At 47.6% G+C, this 17175-nt stretch overlaps 5 protein-coding genes across 5 annotated transcripts; 4 read left to right on the top strand and 1 right to left on the bottom strand.

Annotated features, from left to right (window-relative positions):
• Positions 1-4: 4 nt before the first annotated feature.
• L3040_002281 (uncharacterized protein) lies at positions 5-1134 on the top strand (the record flags this gene model as incomplete). The annotated part of the gene is made up of 4 exons (XM_007289821.1): positions 5-20; positions 85-318; positions 368-622; positions 680-1134. 4 exons carry the CDS (start codon positions 5-7, stop codon positions 1132-1134), a joined length of 960 nt encoding a protein of 319 aa, XP_007289883.1.
• A 5542-nt stretch (positions 1135-6676) lies between these two features.
• On the bottom strand, positions 6677-7951 carry L3040_002280 (uncharacterized protein; the record flags this gene model as incomplete). The annotated part of the gene is made up of 4 exons (XM_007289822.1): positions 6677-6807; positions 6864-6912; positions 6978-7303; positions 7855-7951. The coding sequence occupies 4 exons, from the start codon at positions 7949-7951 to the stop codon at positions 6677-6679; spliced, it is 603 nt and encodes a 200-aa protein (XP_007289884.1).
• A 461-nt stretch (positions 7952-8412) lies between these two features.
• L3040_002279 (uncharacterized protein) lies at positions 8413-9119 on the top strand (the record flags this gene model as incomplete). Its single annotated transcript, XM_066155495.1, has 4 exons — positions 8413-8576; positions 8674-8684; positions 8902-8961; positions 9049-9119. The coding sequence occupies 4 exons, from the start codon at positions 8413-8415 to the stop codon at positions 9117-9119; spliced, it is 306 nt and encodes a 101-aa protein (XP_066012494.1).
• A 45-nt stretch (positions 9120-9164) lies between these two features.
• On the top strand, positions 9165-10543 carry L3040_002278 (uncharacterized protein; the record flags this gene model as incomplete). The annotated part of the gene is made up of 3 exons (XM_007289823.1): positions 9165-9228; positions 9283-10450; positions 10510-10543. 3 exons carry the CDS (start codon positions 9165-9167, stop codon positions 10541-10543), a joined length of 1266 nt encoding a protein of 421 aa, XP_007289885.1.
• Positions 10544-10982: 439 nt separating this feature from the next.
• Positions 10983-14216, top strand: L3040_002277 (uncharacterized protein; the record flags this gene model as incomplete). Its single annotated transcript, XM_007289824.1, has 3 exons — positions 10983-11431; positions 11518-11987; positions 12040-14216. The coding sequence occupies 3 exons, from the start codon at positions 10983-10985 to the stop codon at positions 14214-14216; spliced, it is 3096 nt and encodes a 1031-aa protein (XP_007289886.1).
• Between the last annotated feature and the right edge of the window lie 2959 nt (positions 14217-17175).

Below are 17175 nucleotides of genomic sequence, written 5' to 3'. Positions count from 1 at the left end.
CAATATGCCAGGCCTGCCAAGTAAGTTCGAGTATCTGTAACCGACGCTCGCTTCTTGAAGCTTTGCTTACTGCTCACCCTCTAGCCTCAGTCGACCTCGATGCATGCATAGCAAGCCTTTACAAGAAGGAACTCCTCGCCGAGTCTGTCATTGAGGCAATATGTGCGAAGACTAAGGAACTGCTGATGCAGGAGAGCAACGTGGTCCATGTGCAAGCTCCGGTAACGGTGGTGGGAGACATTCACGGCCAGTTCTTCGACTTGATTGAGATCTTCAAGATTGGCGGATGGTGTCCTGATACAAACTACCTGTTTCTTGGTGCGACACACAGCTCCCCGGGTTCTGCAAAACCAACTGACTCTGGCAGGCGATTATGTGGACCGAGGCATGTTCAGTGTGGAGACGATTTCCCTTCTTGTTTGTCTGAAGCTACGATACCCACACCGCGTTACTTTGATAAGGGGCAACCATGAGTCAAGAGGAGTTACACAGTCATATGGGTTCTATACCGAGTGTGCGAGGAAGTACGGCAACGCCAATGTCTGGCACTACTTCACGGATATGTTTGATTTTCTGACATTGAGCGTCGTCATCAACGATCAGATTTTCTGCGTACATGGAGGTATGCTTTGCACCTATAGTCCTGGAGTTACGATATCAGCTAGCTGACAGTCTCCAGGTCTCTCCCCATCAATACACTCCATAGACCAGATCAAAATCATCGACCGCTTTCGCGAAATCCCCCACGAAGGTCCCATGGCCGATCTCGTCTGGTCCGACCCCGACCCCGAGCGCGACGAGTTCTCCCTATCCCCTCGCGGCGCAGGCTATACATTCGGCGCGCAGGTCGTCAGAAAGTTCCTCGAGGTAAACAACATGTCGCACATCCTGCGTGCGCACCAGCTCTGCCAGGAAGGCTACCAAGTTCTGTACGATGATAGACTCAGCACTGTCTGGAGTGCGCCGAACTATTGCTACAGGTGTGGTAATATGGCGAGTGTGTTAGAGGTCAGCGATACCGGGGAGAGGTTCTTTAATGTTTTTGCCGCGGCGCCCGAGAACGATGTGCATAAGGATATGCAGCAGGCAGATAAAATTGCGGATGGGTCAAGCTTGCCGGACTACTTCTTGTAGATTTTATGGCAATACTGTATTTTATATGAGAAACGCATAGATGAGTCTACGATTTCGAGGCTTTGGAAAGGGCATCCGGAAGCTGTATGTGAAGTGACAGCTTGTGCAAGAACTGACTCTTTTTATAAAAGAGAGCCACATTGCAGAATCATGCATATGAACACAATTAAAGACTTCTGTTTCCAAAACCCTTTTCTCCCTAGTCTATTGAGTACCCTGTCCTTTTTGATGCCTCCCTCACAGGACCTTGCAAGCATTTTGTTTTCCACTACTCCCACATCATTTTTTTTTATCCTAACCAAACTCTTACTTTGTTATCGAATCCTGTCCGTTTCTCCTATTTTGATTATCGGATTACTATAGGCAAAAGTAATTCTTGATCAACACTCCATGATAGCTGTTCTGTAACCCCCACATTTCACTTAGTCTGTCATCAGCGAATAGCAAATGTCACAAGACATACTTCTGGATGCGCTCACGAGTCACATTTGCCTGAACGAGCCTCATGCTGGCATTAACGGTACATAGTTCCTTTTTAGACTTCTCTTTTCCTACACAAGGAGAGATCCACTATGTGTGAGAATTGAATCCATAGGCGAATATTGTCAGCTCTTCTATCATCGAAAATAGCGGACAAAATTCTTCCGCTGTCAAGACTAGGAAGCATGAAAATTGGCGCGATATGCTGACCTTCGAAGTCATGCCTATCTACCTCTCGTAGGAGCTTGACATAATCTTTGTCATGCTGTGTATTGCTGCCGTCCCGGAAACTTCCTTCTCAAACACCCCAGTATTTTATAGTAAGGCGTGTACGCTGTGCTCTCAAGTTTGGAATTCCGGCCTTCGGTACCGGGTTGGTTCTTATGGTGTCTGTTGGTACACAGGTTGATAGTACTATCAGGTCTTGGTTGGTTGGGTTGTAGATGTCTGGTATTGCTATACTGGTAGTGGCGGTCCCTTAAGGGGACCGCGGGTGCACGTGCCATCCTCACGTGCCAGGTCCACCACCACTCTCGTCGTTCCTTCCATTCCTATCTGCCGCATTGGCCCTTGTACTCCGACAGTGTCCTTCTAGCTCTTTGAGGATTCTCTTGGCGCTGTACTTTGATTTAGTGCGGTTTTTTCGATGTAGCCTTGGTTGAGCTCAGGGCAACTTTAATGAAGAATTTGATGAAGGATTTGGTCGCAAGCTCTATCTGAAAACCTGCATTCTCCTTGAACCTCATTGCAGGATATTTATGCAAGTTCACAAGCTCTGGTCTGACGGCTACTAAAGCTTAAATCAGACACGAGCGGCAGTGAAATTCCGTATGTGATTTAATATAAGACGTCATTGAAATTGTGACATTTTGCTATGAGATTTTCCCTTTTCATAAAGCTTGAACAGTTGGGCGGAATCACCTACGAGACTTTCTTGCAGTGGTTCAGCCAAGAATCAAATTGGGAGTGACGAGGGTCATGACTCTGCCTAGCCACCTCACAGCTGCATTCTTGCAGGACCGCTACTCTGGAAATACGAATTTCAATTCGGTTATGAAGAGAGAGATCTTGATGTAATTACATCACTTTCGACCTCATTTTCAAGAACTCCGTCCTCCAAGGCTCTGCGTTTCGCGACTTCCTGTTTGTTTTTGAGGCTTTGCATCTTGTAGGGATATTCTCGCTGCCAGTCCTGATCTTGCTGTCGACAACCTCACTGCAAAATTTCTTGCCTTACCGCGCAGAACAAACCAGCCAGAGTGATGTGGCCATATACCTCTCAAACCAAGCTCCCCCATGTAAGTACTCGAGCTTTCATCAGAAACGCTCAAATTCCTCATAGTGCTGGGTCCCCAGGGAATCGGACAATTCCATGAAAATATTACCCACGGATGAGGGGCTTAAAAGTCTGAAGATGATTTGTACTTCAGCCGAGTGACGTTTCGCGGGTGAAGTGCAAAGCCGCTATCTACTGAGTTTCTCTCTTTAGTTGGGTAGTGTTGTGGTGAGCCCTCAGCATTCTGAGGGGTCTTTAAATTTCCCGAAATTTGGATTGAGGTCCATCAAGAGTCCTCAATTCGTGCTATACTTACGTTCTGCTTGCCTATTTATCATGCTATCCACCACTTGCTATCCTGTAAGATTGAACGGCCATCAGAGCAGGATTCTTACCAATCCCTTAAAACAGAAGTCCAAAACCTCTCACTATTCTTATATTATTTATATTGCCGTGCCCCTCAACCAACTATTGATTTCATACAAAGGAGCTCTGAAAGCCATCTCTGGATAAGTCCTTTCCACTCCTAGATGGTACGTCTGGCGTTTGGCAAGGAAAATTGGATGAGAAGCGGGGAATAAATCCCAGTCGACTGCTGAAAACGGCAACAAGTGGTAAGTTTTTGGGTTCTCGGACCTATATATCCATCAGACCATCTCACGAATCAAATCATCGAGAAAGACATGCGCGGAAGCTATTTACACTTTTTCAAGCCATCAGATTTCGATTATAGTCTCCAGGCTACGCCTTATGTACCATAGGCACATCTTGGTATATCAAGACCCCACAGTTATTCTGGTACTACTGGCCTTGCAGCTACTGTTCCTCTGCTGTCATATAGTTTGACCACTACCACCTGTCACAATTCCCCTCCGCGGCTCAAGAATTGGATAATCAAACTTTCGAGAATACGTGAAACAAATACATCCCCTTCTAGCCGTTTGACCCCACACAGCCACATGTTTGTTTACATCAGCCAGCCTAGCCGAGCGGGCTTGGCAAACATTCACCGCGAAGCGAGCCAGCACCCCACAGAATATTTTTGCCTGTGTTATATACCCCAATCCCAAGATTCCGTTCACCAGCATGGTAGTTCACTTGGCAACAAGGTAGCTCTGTGTGATGTAATGGGCAGGTGTTGTTGGACCACAATCCCGCACCTACAGACGGGTTTTCTGAATGGGGTCTTCCATCCACTTGGGGCACTCACTTGGACACGGGAGACTCACCCCCGTTAATTCTTTTTGCTTTTTGAAACTTTTTACTTTTTTTTTTTTTTTTTTTTTTTTTCGGGAGGAGCTCCCGTTTTTCATAAAAAGAGGATTGGTTACCTAGTTCGGAGTCCTGGGGGTTGATTTTGCTCGGTGTGGCAGTTTTTTCAGGAATTGTGTATGTAGTAGTAGACCTGTCACCCCGAGCCGTTGGTTTCGCAGCGCGATTCTTCGTTTTTGATTTCACTCATTGGGTTTACAGGCTACCTATCAACTATCTCTTGTAAGATATATATTTTTTTTTGCAGAAAAAGCTACTCCCAGTGATGAATTACTGTCAAGGGGCGCTCCTGTTGCCTGGGCGCGAGTTCTCAAGGCCTCCCGCCCTTCGATCCTTTTGGATCCTCTTGATTCAGTCAATGTACTTCTAACGCGTGCCCCAGGAACCATTCGTGCCTTGCAATCCGTAAAAATTATGTGGATGTGCTTGTTTCGCTTTGCTTGCCTAGCTTTTACACTCATGAGATTCAATTTCGAAGCTTCTGGAAATATCCACCTGCCTTTGATGCTCTCACGACTTAGCAGGCGATGAAATACCACACTTGCTATCGCATAAATTTTTGCTGTCAATTAGTCATCACGCCTCATCATTTGCGGCTTCCGTTTGTTTGTCTACGTCCCCTATCTGGCATCTAAAATGATACACGATTGGTCGCAACGAGGAGTTTGAGCTTGAGAACTTCACTCCTCTCGAGTCGTGATCTCTATAAAATTTGCGTACGATTTTTGATCCTTCACCACCGAAAGTTCAATCGGCTTAAATAACGCCTGTCCATCCATACGCTGGCTGGAAGGTGAATTCCGCTTCTAAGCTGTAGGTGATGGTAAATTCCGGCGTACATATTTCTTTGCAAGCGCGGGTAATTGCCGTTAGACAAATTCAAGCCCCTATACCAGCGTGCTCTACTCGGAAAAATACCCAAAGTGCTTGCGCGAATCTTTGGCGGGAATGGAATGGACTGCCAGAGCTGGTTTCCGAAAAGATGGTCCGCGATTTTACTTCGGCATAGTTGAGCTTTTCGAAGCCTCTGTTTACTATAGACGCCGAAAGCTTCAAGATATCGTGAGCGAGATCCTTGAACGCTACCAAATTGTTGTTGCCAGAGAGCTTCTTATCGTCAATCGTTTGCATTCGCATGCTTCAGAGCTCAGATATGTTGGAACGCGTTGGTAGGTTCATGGGGAAATTCGAAGCTTGGCTACGAGATGGCGCTCGCTGAGAACTTCGATGTCCCCAACGTCCTTGGATCTGATTATAGCGAATGTTTTCGCGCTTGTGTACCTCGTGATACGGAAAGAGAGCTGTGCTATATAGCTTTCAGACTATATCCCAGCATCTCTTTGCGCTGCTACTTACTTCGCTGTTTGAGTGGAAAAGAGGTAGCCCAAGCCTTTTTTGGTGGTTTCAGGCTAGACCTATCACATTCACCCACTACTTCTCGGCGTTGTTCCTTTACTTTTACTTTTTCTTTTCTTCCAAGGGCCGGGTTGACTCGGTCAAGGTTTAAAGCCGGCTCAAGTTGCCGCTCAAAAGAGTCAATTTCAACATACCAAAAACTATACACTCTTATAAACAATAAAGAGCTTGGCCGAGCGTTTTTTTCTTCTTTTCGTTTCGCTGTTCACAGCGACTCGCTGTATGGTAGAGAGTTCCAAGTGCAAAATTCTAAGGCCTCCTGGTTGCGAGCTTCTCCAGATATTGGTTCAATTCTTGTAAGATATTTCGGGTGTTGACAGTCGGAGGAGCGTTTAGTAGATGTTGCATCAGAGTTTTAGCGACTGAGAAGTTTACTTTGGCAGTGTAAACTAGATCTTTTTTCTTTGATTCTAGTATAGAGCTCTGCATCGCTCGCATCAATTTCTTTCTCGCGGTCTTAGATGCTTTGGTTGGCTCCTTGCCCTTTTCGTCGTTCTACTCATCAGCATTTGCGCTCATCAGCTTCAAAGCGCGCTCAGAGTAATATGTGAATTTTTCATGCCAGTCTAATGCTTAATAGAATATCTTTTTGATTGTTTCTAAGCATTTATTTATCGTCATTTAGCTGCTTGCGTTGCTCCTCGCTGTGCCTTCCACCCATTCTCTACTCACCGCCACCCCCAAACCCCCAAACCCCCCAATCCTAAGCCTTCATTAGAGACTCCAGCAGAGCCGTAACTTAAATCTAAGATATATCTATGAAGAACCAAGAAGTATTGTTGTCTTACTCGTGCGTAAATTAAGAGTGCAAATGGAGAGGAGAAATGGTTTCTGGAAGATTGGACACTCGACATCCCAAATCTTGATCTTTAGCACCAGGTAGCAAGAGGAAGTAGCAAGCATGAGAATTTGGGGAGTCCTATGTCATTCGTTTCACGTCTCATGTGCCGCCCATCCTTCACCACTCTATAGATCATCAATAATTCCATACGTAAAACAGTCTTTCCACTGCAGCGAACCGTCCATCCAGCGAACGTACATCCAAAGCCAGTTAAGAGGATCGCGAAACTTTTATTCAAGAGCAAGAGTGTAAGTTATCTACCAGTCCTTAGCGATGTCAAAGGCCCACTCAAACTCCAGATGCTTCTTCTTGTCGTCATCTACGAACGTGCTGATGGCGGTGTAGTGACCGCGTGCGAGCATGCCGGATGGAGCTTCTTCTTCGGCAACTTTTTAGGCGTGAGTTTTGACGAGCGGCGTAAAGACGAAGGATAGGAGAACTTACAAGCTTTAGTGTAGACTGGAATCTTATCTGTGTTTGGTGCATAAGATCCCTGGTTCGATAATTAGTTCCAGGGTGTTCCGGATTTCAAATCTGAAAAGCAAGAGAGATACGAACAATCATCTCCTGGTCCTTGCTAACTCTAATACCCTTCCGCTTCACAATCTGCACGTAATGCAGACCCGATAAGATCTCGTGCTGGACCTTGAATTTAGCAGTCATGTGGAATTTGGCACCCTCCTTGATCTTGAAAGGCTTGTCTTTGAGGGTCTTCTCGGCGTCCTTGGCAGAAAGGTCAATGGTGACGGGGGGTTGACCCTCGGAGTCCATGGAGAGTGAGAGGATGATACAGTGGCGGGAGTCGTTGGGGTCGGAGAGGTCTTTGCCGCCGCCGCCGAGACCGAGTGATTGCTTGTAGCGTTGCATAGCTTCATCGTCGGCGTCTGATTTGATCGGTTGCATTAGAAATATCTTCTCCGCAGTGTTCTGTATTTCGAAAAGAAAAATGTAGGCAGGGGTATATATACAATTGGTGGTTGGACAGAGGTACAAAAAGTTCGAACCTAGACAGGTTTTTTTCTTGTTTTTTGCAATGACAAAGCAAGTCTCGTGCTAGGCAATGAGTTACAGTGCCTGATTTGACATCAGGTTGTCGTTTGGGTATTTGCAGTAGAGATATCCTACCACGTACTGAAAGTGATCGCGCGTTTCAGAAAACAGAAGCTTGCAAAGTATATTCATGATTGAACAACAGGATGTCTACACGAAGACCGTCGGATACAAGGACTCTGATTTATAGAAAGCAGTAAACACGAGGGTTCCAAGATAGTTGAAGCCACTCAAAGAAGAATTGATACGGGTTTTGGTGATAGGTGAGGAGAGCCGCGTAGGATAAAAGCAGAGCTCAAAAGATGAAATGCGAGTAAAAAGGAAATAACCGCGAAACAAGCTGAAAGTCTAAGAGAGCCCGGATTTGGAAGATTGTTGGACATACCAAGCTGGTTGTATTCGTCCATAGTCTTCTTCTCTCCCACCTTGAACCCCTCAGTCTGATCTGGGAGCAGATCATGGTCATGACTCGTGGATGCCATGACTGCGGTTGGGATGGGATTGAGGTGTGTTTGTACTGATTTTGTTGTAGTTGTTGTTGTTGGTGGTGGTGGTGGTGTTGTTGTTGTTGTAGTCGTCGTCGTCGTCGTCGTCGTGGGAAGGTATCGGAACTTCGAAGTCGGTGTTGTGACGAGGGGATGATCTGGAGAGTGGAATCTGGCTAGACCTGACGTATTATTGTTTGGTAATCCGTAACGGGGGGTTTTGTTTTAGAAGGCTAGACCCTGGGGCAATGAGGCGGTGACGAGTGAGTGAGGGCACGTGATGATTCCAATGAGCAGCGTCATTGGCCTCGGGGGTATGAGTAGGAGATGTCTTGATGCGAAAGAGCAGAAGGGCATATGGAACATAGAAATGTGTAATATGCAGTATACAGAAGAAAGGTGTTACGGGGTACCTGATGCAGAAGTGTATATATCACGTGATCACACGCTCAGGTGCAATGCTTCCTGCTCAGCGAGGCCATGAATGGAGCCGGATAGCGGAAAAGAATACTGGACAGAGATCATATTTACTGACTCATGCTCCATTTACACAGTACCGGTATTTGCTAGGCAATGTTCGCCTTCCTGAGCACGGAACTTGTCGCCAGATCCACTGCCCCAGGTACGTCCGTAGAACCGAAGCTCTTTGCTCCTGTCCCATGCAGGGATACCTTCCTACGTACCTTATTACTCTGTACACTTACGGACTTCCTCCCCAGCTCAGCCATAGGTACGGTACCGGTATTCTAAAACACAGCACTACGACATTTCTGGAATCCTCTCCTCTATCCTATCGCACCGCATTCCTCCTGCGCGATTGTGGATTCGCATCTTATCGCATCACAGCCTTCTGTCTCGCCTATTCTTCTCAACTTTCGCGATTAGCGTTGCGACGTCCATCGGCGCGACAACTCTCGATACGATACTGTAGCCTTTTGCGCGTACAGTTGGAGCGAGGTCGGCATCAGCCTACAGAGGTTACAGGTACAGCTGTCGTAACGTCCAAGGTAAGTCGGATTGCAGAATCTGTATGAACAGTGGATGCGGGTGCAACGTTTGAGGGGAGTTGATTGCTAACTTGAGGGGCATCGTAGTCGCGTTCAATCGTTCAAAGATAGTCACCCCGGAATCCTTCGCGGCGGAAACGACTCTCGAGACTCCTTGACCTCAATATCCTCTTCCTACCTATATCTCGGCAGTAACGTACATAATGGCACCTTCTCGCAAGCTTCCCGGGCGTATCAATCCCCTCATGACAGAGGCCGTTCCCGAATGTAAGACGCGACACGTTAATTCGCGACAACTGGGACATTATTAACAAGCGGCAGATTCCGTCCTGGTATCGCGCCGCCGTCTGGGGCAGACCGACCTCGCAGTCAAGGCTGGTCAAGTTGGAACTTCCAACTCCACGAAGCCGAAGAACCTGGGTACCTTCGACTACGCGCATCTGCGTGCACCTCTGCCCAAAGGCATCATGTCTGGCATCTTCAAGCCATCGCCAGCCTCATACTTCCTGATGCGTCGAAGCCATGACGGCTATATCAGTGCGACCGGCATGTTCAAGGCTACCTTCCCATATGCTGAGCTTGCGGAAGAGGAGCAGGAACGGAAGTACATCAAGAGTTTGGAGACAACAAGTACGGATGAAACAGCTGGCAATGTATGGATCCCGCCTGTACATGCTTTAGAGCTTGCCGAGGAGTACCAGATCCTGCCCTGGATCAAGGCGCTATTGGACAATGCCCCGATCGAGGTAAACCCAACGAAGGATGCCACGCCCAAAACTATTTCCCCGCCCCCAAAATTCCTCATGCCACAAGACGGCTTGGTCGCGCCTACACCAAGCCGTATTGGCCGGCCCCGAAGAGCTGCATCACCCAGCAAGTTCGCATCGCCAAAGAAAACCGCTGGTTCGACTAGGCCAAAAAGGTCAAAAGCTGGGTCTGTGGCAGGGTCCGTGGCAGGCTCCACCAGGTCAGAGTCCGTCGAGCCCACGATTAAATCCGCCAGCGAGAATCTGCAGGAGGCGTTGAAGGCTGCTGCTTCTCAGGCTGCATCTGATATAGGGGCACCTGAGCCAAAGGAAGAGCTTGGGAATGTTAAGGAGGATGAAGAGGTCAATGACGACCATGTTGTCCGAGTCAACGTAGACACAGACGTCGAAGTCAATGGCGACACTGAAACTACCCACACTAACGTTGAGGTTGAGATGCCTGCTGGGTTCGCCGAGATGCCACTACCCGAAGACACTGAAGCTATGATTGCGAAGGCCAAAGAGATGGTCGAGGCGGCAATGGCAAGCGAAAACACTAACCTGCCCGAACGAATCAAAGCCAAACGGAACATCGAGGAGGTAGAGGAAGATGATGACGATGGCAACGCCGGCGTGACCGCGCCAGCAAAGAAAGCGAAGACAGAGGCGGTCAAGGCAGAGCTCAAGATGGAGCGGGTCAAGACCAGAGCCTTGCTTGGTATCAGTGCCACATTGGTCTTTGGGTGAGCTGCACTCTCTCTCTCTAGTTCTATCTGCACCTGCTAACATATTCTTCTTTTAGCGCCGCTGTCCAATTCGCCTTCGGCGTAATTTAGTGTCTAGTGTCTGTCTGTCTGTGTGTAGATGATAATTTCGTTTGTCCCCAAATCACGGATTGGCGTTGTGTTTATGAGCTGGTGAGGCATAATGTGCTCCGGTATCGCTGGATACCCCCCTATCTGGACTGATGCTGTTTTGGTACATACAGCCTTAAACATGAGAACTTGGAGAAGCTCCCCGTTACAATTAGGCATTGTTTTTAGTCGTTTTTAATTGCAAAGTCGAGATCTGAAAGCTGTAATAGTCGACCGAGGAATCTGATGACATCACGTGAGAGGATGTCGCTTCCTCACTCCTTCCCATTTAGTTTACCCCCTTCACACATCAACGTCTCAACTTTAAGATGGCTTTGGCTGCCCCCTCATTCTGCCACTTTTTTATCACATCAAATTCCGTCGGTGTGTTTTTTCTTCCGCCACCGTCGATATATACATCATGGCGACTGGCCCTGCTACGCGTGCGAAGAGTAACAAGAGCAACGAGCGGCCGTTCGGCGTATCCTCTACAGATCTCAACAGGGCGCTCAATGTCTATACTCCATCGCGATCGTTGCCGCCCCAGTATCAAGAGCGCTTGCGAGCACTGAATCAGAGGAACAAGGTCATCCTCAAGACCACTCCTATCATACGCACGCAATCTTCAACGGGAGCTGATTGTCATGATACACCCTACCCTTCACCAGACAAGCACCCAGATATTGAGCGTCGAGATGACGAGCCACCTGCAAATCCCTGTGATAAATATTCAGCAGAGCCTGATGCTTGCAGTTCTCGTCGCCTTGAAGGTGAGCATAATAGCCCGCCGCTGTTTTTGTCTCAAGAGAGTCAGCCGCTAGAGGACTATATTCGCAAAAGCCGGCGATTGAGAGCTTCTGGCTCTGAGCAGTAAGTCCTCTCTGCCTTGCTTGCCCACCGCGAATCACCATTCCAGCATCGGCATTATACAAGAGTCAGCACCTGACCATAGACAGGGAATTACCTCTTGACCAGTTCGAATTAGAGCTATTGCGTATGGGTGATGGTGATGAAGCCGACTCCATTCCTTCCGCTACCCTCTTCCCGAAAAGGCTACAAGATTCGGACAGTCGCAGATCAAGACAAAACACACATGGTGGTTCTCAGTACATAAACGAAGGCAGCAATCAAGACCCTGACCAAGAGGCGCCACCACCTAAAAAGTGGCAAAAAAGGAGAGGGGTAGCCAGTGTCGGAACTTACAATGCGAACATTCAAGAGTTGAAAGGTGTGAGGGTAACGAAGGCCGGCGAAACGGATAAACGCCCAAGCTTTCAGAAGTCTAAGAAGAGTCATGACTCAAATGATAAGAACAGCACCTCTCAGAGAGCCTCCTTGAAAATCAAACAGCCACGTCGTGTTCCAGCTGGTGAGCTTGTGATAGCAGAGGCGCGATTGGAAGAGTCGGACCCGGAGTTATCTAGCAGTAAGTTCCTGGGGTATATTCGAGACTTCTTTCTAAACTCACCGTGCCACAGATCCACCCTTAGAGCTTTCTCAGGATCCCACTTCTCAGATCCGGGGTAGTGATACAGATGATGATGATGATGATAGACCGGACACTCGCAGAGAACCTGCGTTTCTGACAATGAAAATCAAGCCACGAAAAAGAATTGGATGTATAGATACCTCCAAATTCAAAATGCCAAAACCCAGACTCCTGGATCAGCCTAAGCGAATACCTTCCTACTCTGATGGCTTTGATGGAAAAGAGGGGGAGCCCATTGGAAGATTGATGCCCGTCAAGCAGTCATTCCGAAGAAAGCAGAATGGCTTCAGAATGACCATCAAATTTGGAACGCTCCAGCTGGTCAGTGAAAAGCCGGAAGAGGAGCAATCCGAGAAGCCACGTCCACGCCGCAAGAAAAAGAAAAAAGTACCCGATAACCACGATCAAACCCGGAAGAACGCAGCCAACGTAGAGCCCGAAGATGACCAGATGATTCTCGATATTCAAGCATGGGAGCCAGAAAATCGTCAGGAAGTTAATCACCCACAGGCCTCGGGAAATGCCCCTTCGGAGAATGTAGCGCAAGATCCAAAGACACCAACAGCTACAACAAACCAAAGCAACATTTCATCAACACCTACTGGTCACACATCACCATTGAAACGTAAATCACAGGGAAAGTTACGCGCAAGTAGCATTAATGGTGGTCCGCAATTGGAGCCACAAAATGTTTCTCGACAGTCTGATGTTGAACGCCAAAAAGATACAAAATTTCTTGAGCCATCAAAGCCAGCTTCGCTCCCAGAGAGATCTCAACAGCAAATCCAGGATGATCTGATCGTCTCGCAAGAAATTAGCCAGGTCACCATGAAGCGACCAAGCGTAGACAATACTGGTGAAGGTCATCATGTGGGAGGATACGATGACCATGCTAATGGTGCTAGAGATTATGAAGAGGAAGAAGAAAGCTCCGACAAGCCCTGTCTTACACCTTCCCCTAGCCCCCCTGAAGACGAAGAGATGGATGCAAAAGATGAGCCGAAAACACTTTCGCCCTCAATTACATTCCTACATCATGATAATCAGATTTCCTCGCAAGAATCTGGCAGTGTTGACGACGAAGAGACTGGAGAGTTTATTGGCCAAGATGACAATATTTTTGTTGCAGAGGACAGTGCAGTCAGCCAAGAAGAAGAGATGACTGGCAGCCTGCTTCCCACTGTACGCGAGATGGAAGAGCTTACGAAAAAGATGGTGATGGAACTCAATCAAGAAACGGAGTCTGTACTGGCCAAGCAGAGGAAGAGCCGGCTGCCATCAAAGCATCAAGCCTCCGGGATGGCTCTAGCGTCGAAGAAGACCAGCAGACTATCTCAAATGAGCCAGAGTGCCTTCAAGACTCCGATAAAGGTCGTCCACCTTCCTGAGATTAGCAATCGAAAGCATGTCATGCCAAAATGCCAGCAACAGGAGCCTCCGACCTCAGATGGCCCTGACAGTTCGTGGCGTCCGCGTGTCCCTAATACGCGAGGAGCAGAGATGGAGGAGCAAGAAGAGATTGTGGACATCCAAACTCCTTCGCCAGTACGTAAGCAAGTCGAAAATGATCGTCGTAGATCTCTCCGAAAAAGATCGACGAGTATTCGCCAGCCTCTGAGAACCGCGAAGGATCGTCCAGAAAGCCAGATCATGACTCAAGATATCTTACCGGCCATCACACATGACAGCCAAGGTGGCTCACTTGAGCTTGGAAGCACGCAGAAATTTGTTGCTCGTCGTTCTTTTGCATCTGAAATACCCGAGACACAGGTTGAGAATCAGCCAGAGGAGCAAGCCAAACACACAGTCTTGGTGCCAGAGAACAGCTACTTCTCACAGGCATCGCAACACCTGAGCGAGTCAGCTCAGCGAGCTAGCCACACGCTGTCCATGCCTGTACGCGTGCACTTTGCTCATCAGCTGAAGGAGGAGGAACATGGCGAAAGAATGATGGCAGAAAGCGTGACCTATTCTGCGGCCTTTCAACACACTGCCAGCTCGCCTACGAAGACACCAACAAGCTCGCGACCCAGTATTATGCACCCTCAATCGAGCCAGACGAGTCTAAAGGACTTGACCCGAAAAGCCAGTCTCGGCATGGGTACCGTTCTTAGCAAGAAGAGGAGGCTGACGTCCATCAATTCGCTACTTTCACAGTTTAGATAAGAGAAAGGGATGGGCAGTACGTTAATGGTGCAAAATTTGCAGGATCTGTCTGCGTGAGATTCGCCATGTGATGGGAGAGGGGGAAATATGGTTTGCTGGGGGGTATGCTCATTTTGGTGAAGTGAAAGATTTGGCTTTTTTGGTAAGAAATGGGTGAGATATTTGGTCATTGCAGGATGTGTGCCATGTGTGCTGCATATATTCTTGGGAGATGTATTGCGGACTTATCATAAATAAATACCTATTTACTTCGGCAAACTTATTTCGCTATCAATCACCTGTAATCGTCGGAGACTGAAAGGCTGAAAGGAGGCCCACCTAAGCGAGCCGACGATTAACGCATAATGCTATAACAAGAGCTCTCCCCAACGATCTCATAATAAGGTAGATAGGTGTATCCCATACGGCAACTCGATTGTTGCTGGTCACGGAGTAGAAAGAAAGCTGACTAGTCATGTAAGGCTGGTAGATAGGTGGTAGGTAGGTGAAACTAAAAAAGACAGCTGTTTTTTGGCTTTGAACTTACAGTAAGTACCACGGGGGAGGGTTGGAGGGGGGAATGGTGCTGGTGGTGTTCTTGGTCGGCTTCACCATTTTATGCATATCCAATTGAATCTGAAATTCGCAGCTGATGAATGACTGGTTAAGGAGGTTAGTGCGAATATATATGTCCCTCGTGGCGTCCTCTTTCCCCGGGCTGGACCAGCTTAACGGCGACCTCATGGGTTGGGAGTTATCTTTTTTCTCATTTTGGGCAAGCTTTTCCAGGTTCCAGGCTTCTGGATCTTGACGTCCCTTCTCGGACAGAACGGAATGTAAGGAGACTAAGAGGGTGAAGTTCGTTCGTATCGGATATGGCGGGATTGCAATGAGCAGTTTGGTGTTGTCGTCCGGGAGAGTGCTATCACTGCTGTATATATATATATATATATTTCCTCTGGTAATTTGCGCAAGTTGATGGAAGATGTTGAGAAGTCACGGGATCGCTGATGCTAATACATTTAATTGTAGGGGCTGGTTTGCTTGAATCTGGGATGTAGGTTGGTACCTAGGTACCGTACACGACGAAAACTCCTTTCCAAGCCACGTGATCGGATCCACCTCGCATTCTTTCCCACTGTGGAGAAGGTCTGTTTTATATACTGGAGTGCTCCCAGAAAAGCGTGTGGGATTTATTAGGCCCACATCTTTCATATATTCACTTGCTATTTTTTTTTACTGCATGTAAGGTCAAGGTTGGGCGAGGATTGAAAGGACTCGTCACCACTCTGAAACACGCTCGAAAGTCGGGAGATTTTTTTCTGCGCTTTCGAATGTCTGGAGATGTTTGTGAAAATAAAACTGTCGTGTTGGAGAATCTTGGCATGGCTAAGGACTAGCTAGACCCGATGGATGGACCACCACTTGAAATGTTTTTCGAGCTGAGGACCAATAGATACTGTGAGGTAATAGAAATGGCAGCAAGAGGTAAATTGACAGCGTTGCAAGTGTCCTGCAACTGTTCCAATCAGCTTCTTCCTCTCCTCCTTCTTCCCTCTCAAGTCTGGTGGTAGTGAGTGCTCCGATGTCCCTGCTCTCAAGTTTTGGTAGATTCGCAGTCTCTCCTCCTCTCCGGTTATCAGGTACGAAGTCCTGACGTAGAAAGAAAGGCTTCATTTTATCGATGTAGAAGTGTCTCGGAATCCGTTTCCCCTTGATTTGCTCCACCGTGTAAGAACTTCCATGTTCGCTTCCCAGTCCCGACACTCTGAATGGCCCTCTCCAAGACGGGCGAAGTTTTTGCGCAGCTGTGGTATGGTCGTAAAGCATCACTAAAGATCCTGGTAGCAGGCTTCTGACTCTTTGAGCGAACGGTTCCTATATAAGCCGGATCGGGAATCATTAGCGAGAATGCACAATACAATACGTCTCGGCTTTTGACACGAAGTCCAATGATTGCTCTTATCGATACATCTTGGTGTGAGAGATTAGAGAGTATATTTATAGATTGGATAATTCATTCTTAGCGAGTTCAATGGTTGGGAGCTGGTTTGGTTCCTCGGGCTCGGCTGGCAGTAAATTTGGTAGTCAGATACTCTTTCCATGGCATATACCAGTGCTCAGACGTCTACTCAAGTCATGGACGAGTGGCCAGGCAGATCTCTTCATTGCCACGAACCAGACGCAGGCACACCGGCCTGAATATGGATGGCAAAAGTGGATCGAGGTTCAGATAAGGAAGAACATCGCAGAGTGCCAAATACATGCTGATACCCATACATTCTCTGGGGTAACGAGAAGGCGATAAGCAAGAACGGCTACTATCCAAGGTGTAATGATTTAGTACTGAAGTTCCTGTTTGTTGTACACTTGGCCTGGAGACTGGTAATAGTAAGCTTCCGGTGGAAAGGCGCAGCAAGATCCAGGAGGGTATCCATCGGCGTGTAAGAGGGTAAATGATAGGAGGAAATCAAACGACAGAGGTGTAGTAGAGACCGCAGGTTAACAGGCAGCGCACTGATCATTAGCCAGGTTAGCTAGAAGCTAGAAGTCCAAACTTGTAATGCAGTATTGACAAGGTGCCGCTAGGTCTTTACCCAGAACTTCGTGGGCTGCGGTATCTCTCTTGAGGATTGGGATAGCGGTGAGTACGACTCAATGTCTCTTGGTCGTGATTAAGGCCGTGAGTTGTAAGGATATATATCTCAAGACCTATGTTTGAGTCAAAACCTATACTCAAGTCAAAATTGAATTCTTTCCTCGGCTCGGTAACGTGCCACGGCATTAACTACAGCGAGAAACACCCTGCAGTTGACTTGAGTGGTAGCCGTAGCGGATCGGAATAAAATACCACGCATAAAGCCTTGTACGGAAGTAATAAAATCTTCGGAAGAAAGTGATGAGTGAAACAAGAACGATGTGATGCTATCAGCAAGCTCCAAGAAGTCACTGTTCCCCGTCACAGTCCCTGCCTCATACG

The sequence above is a fragment of the Drepanopeziza brunnea genome, assembly GCF_022702325.1.
Source record: "Drepanopeziza brunnea f. sp. 'multigermtubi' strain 214-2 chromosome Unknown ctg3, whole genome shotgun sequence".
Classification (NCBI taxonomy): Eukaryota; Fungi; Ascomycota; class Leotiomycetes; order Helotiales; family Drepanopezizaceae; genus Drepanopeziza; species Drepanopeziza brunnea.
The sequence above is the reverse complement of the archived record's forward strand: the minus strand, read 5'-3'. Positions and strand labels throughout refer to the sequence as shown.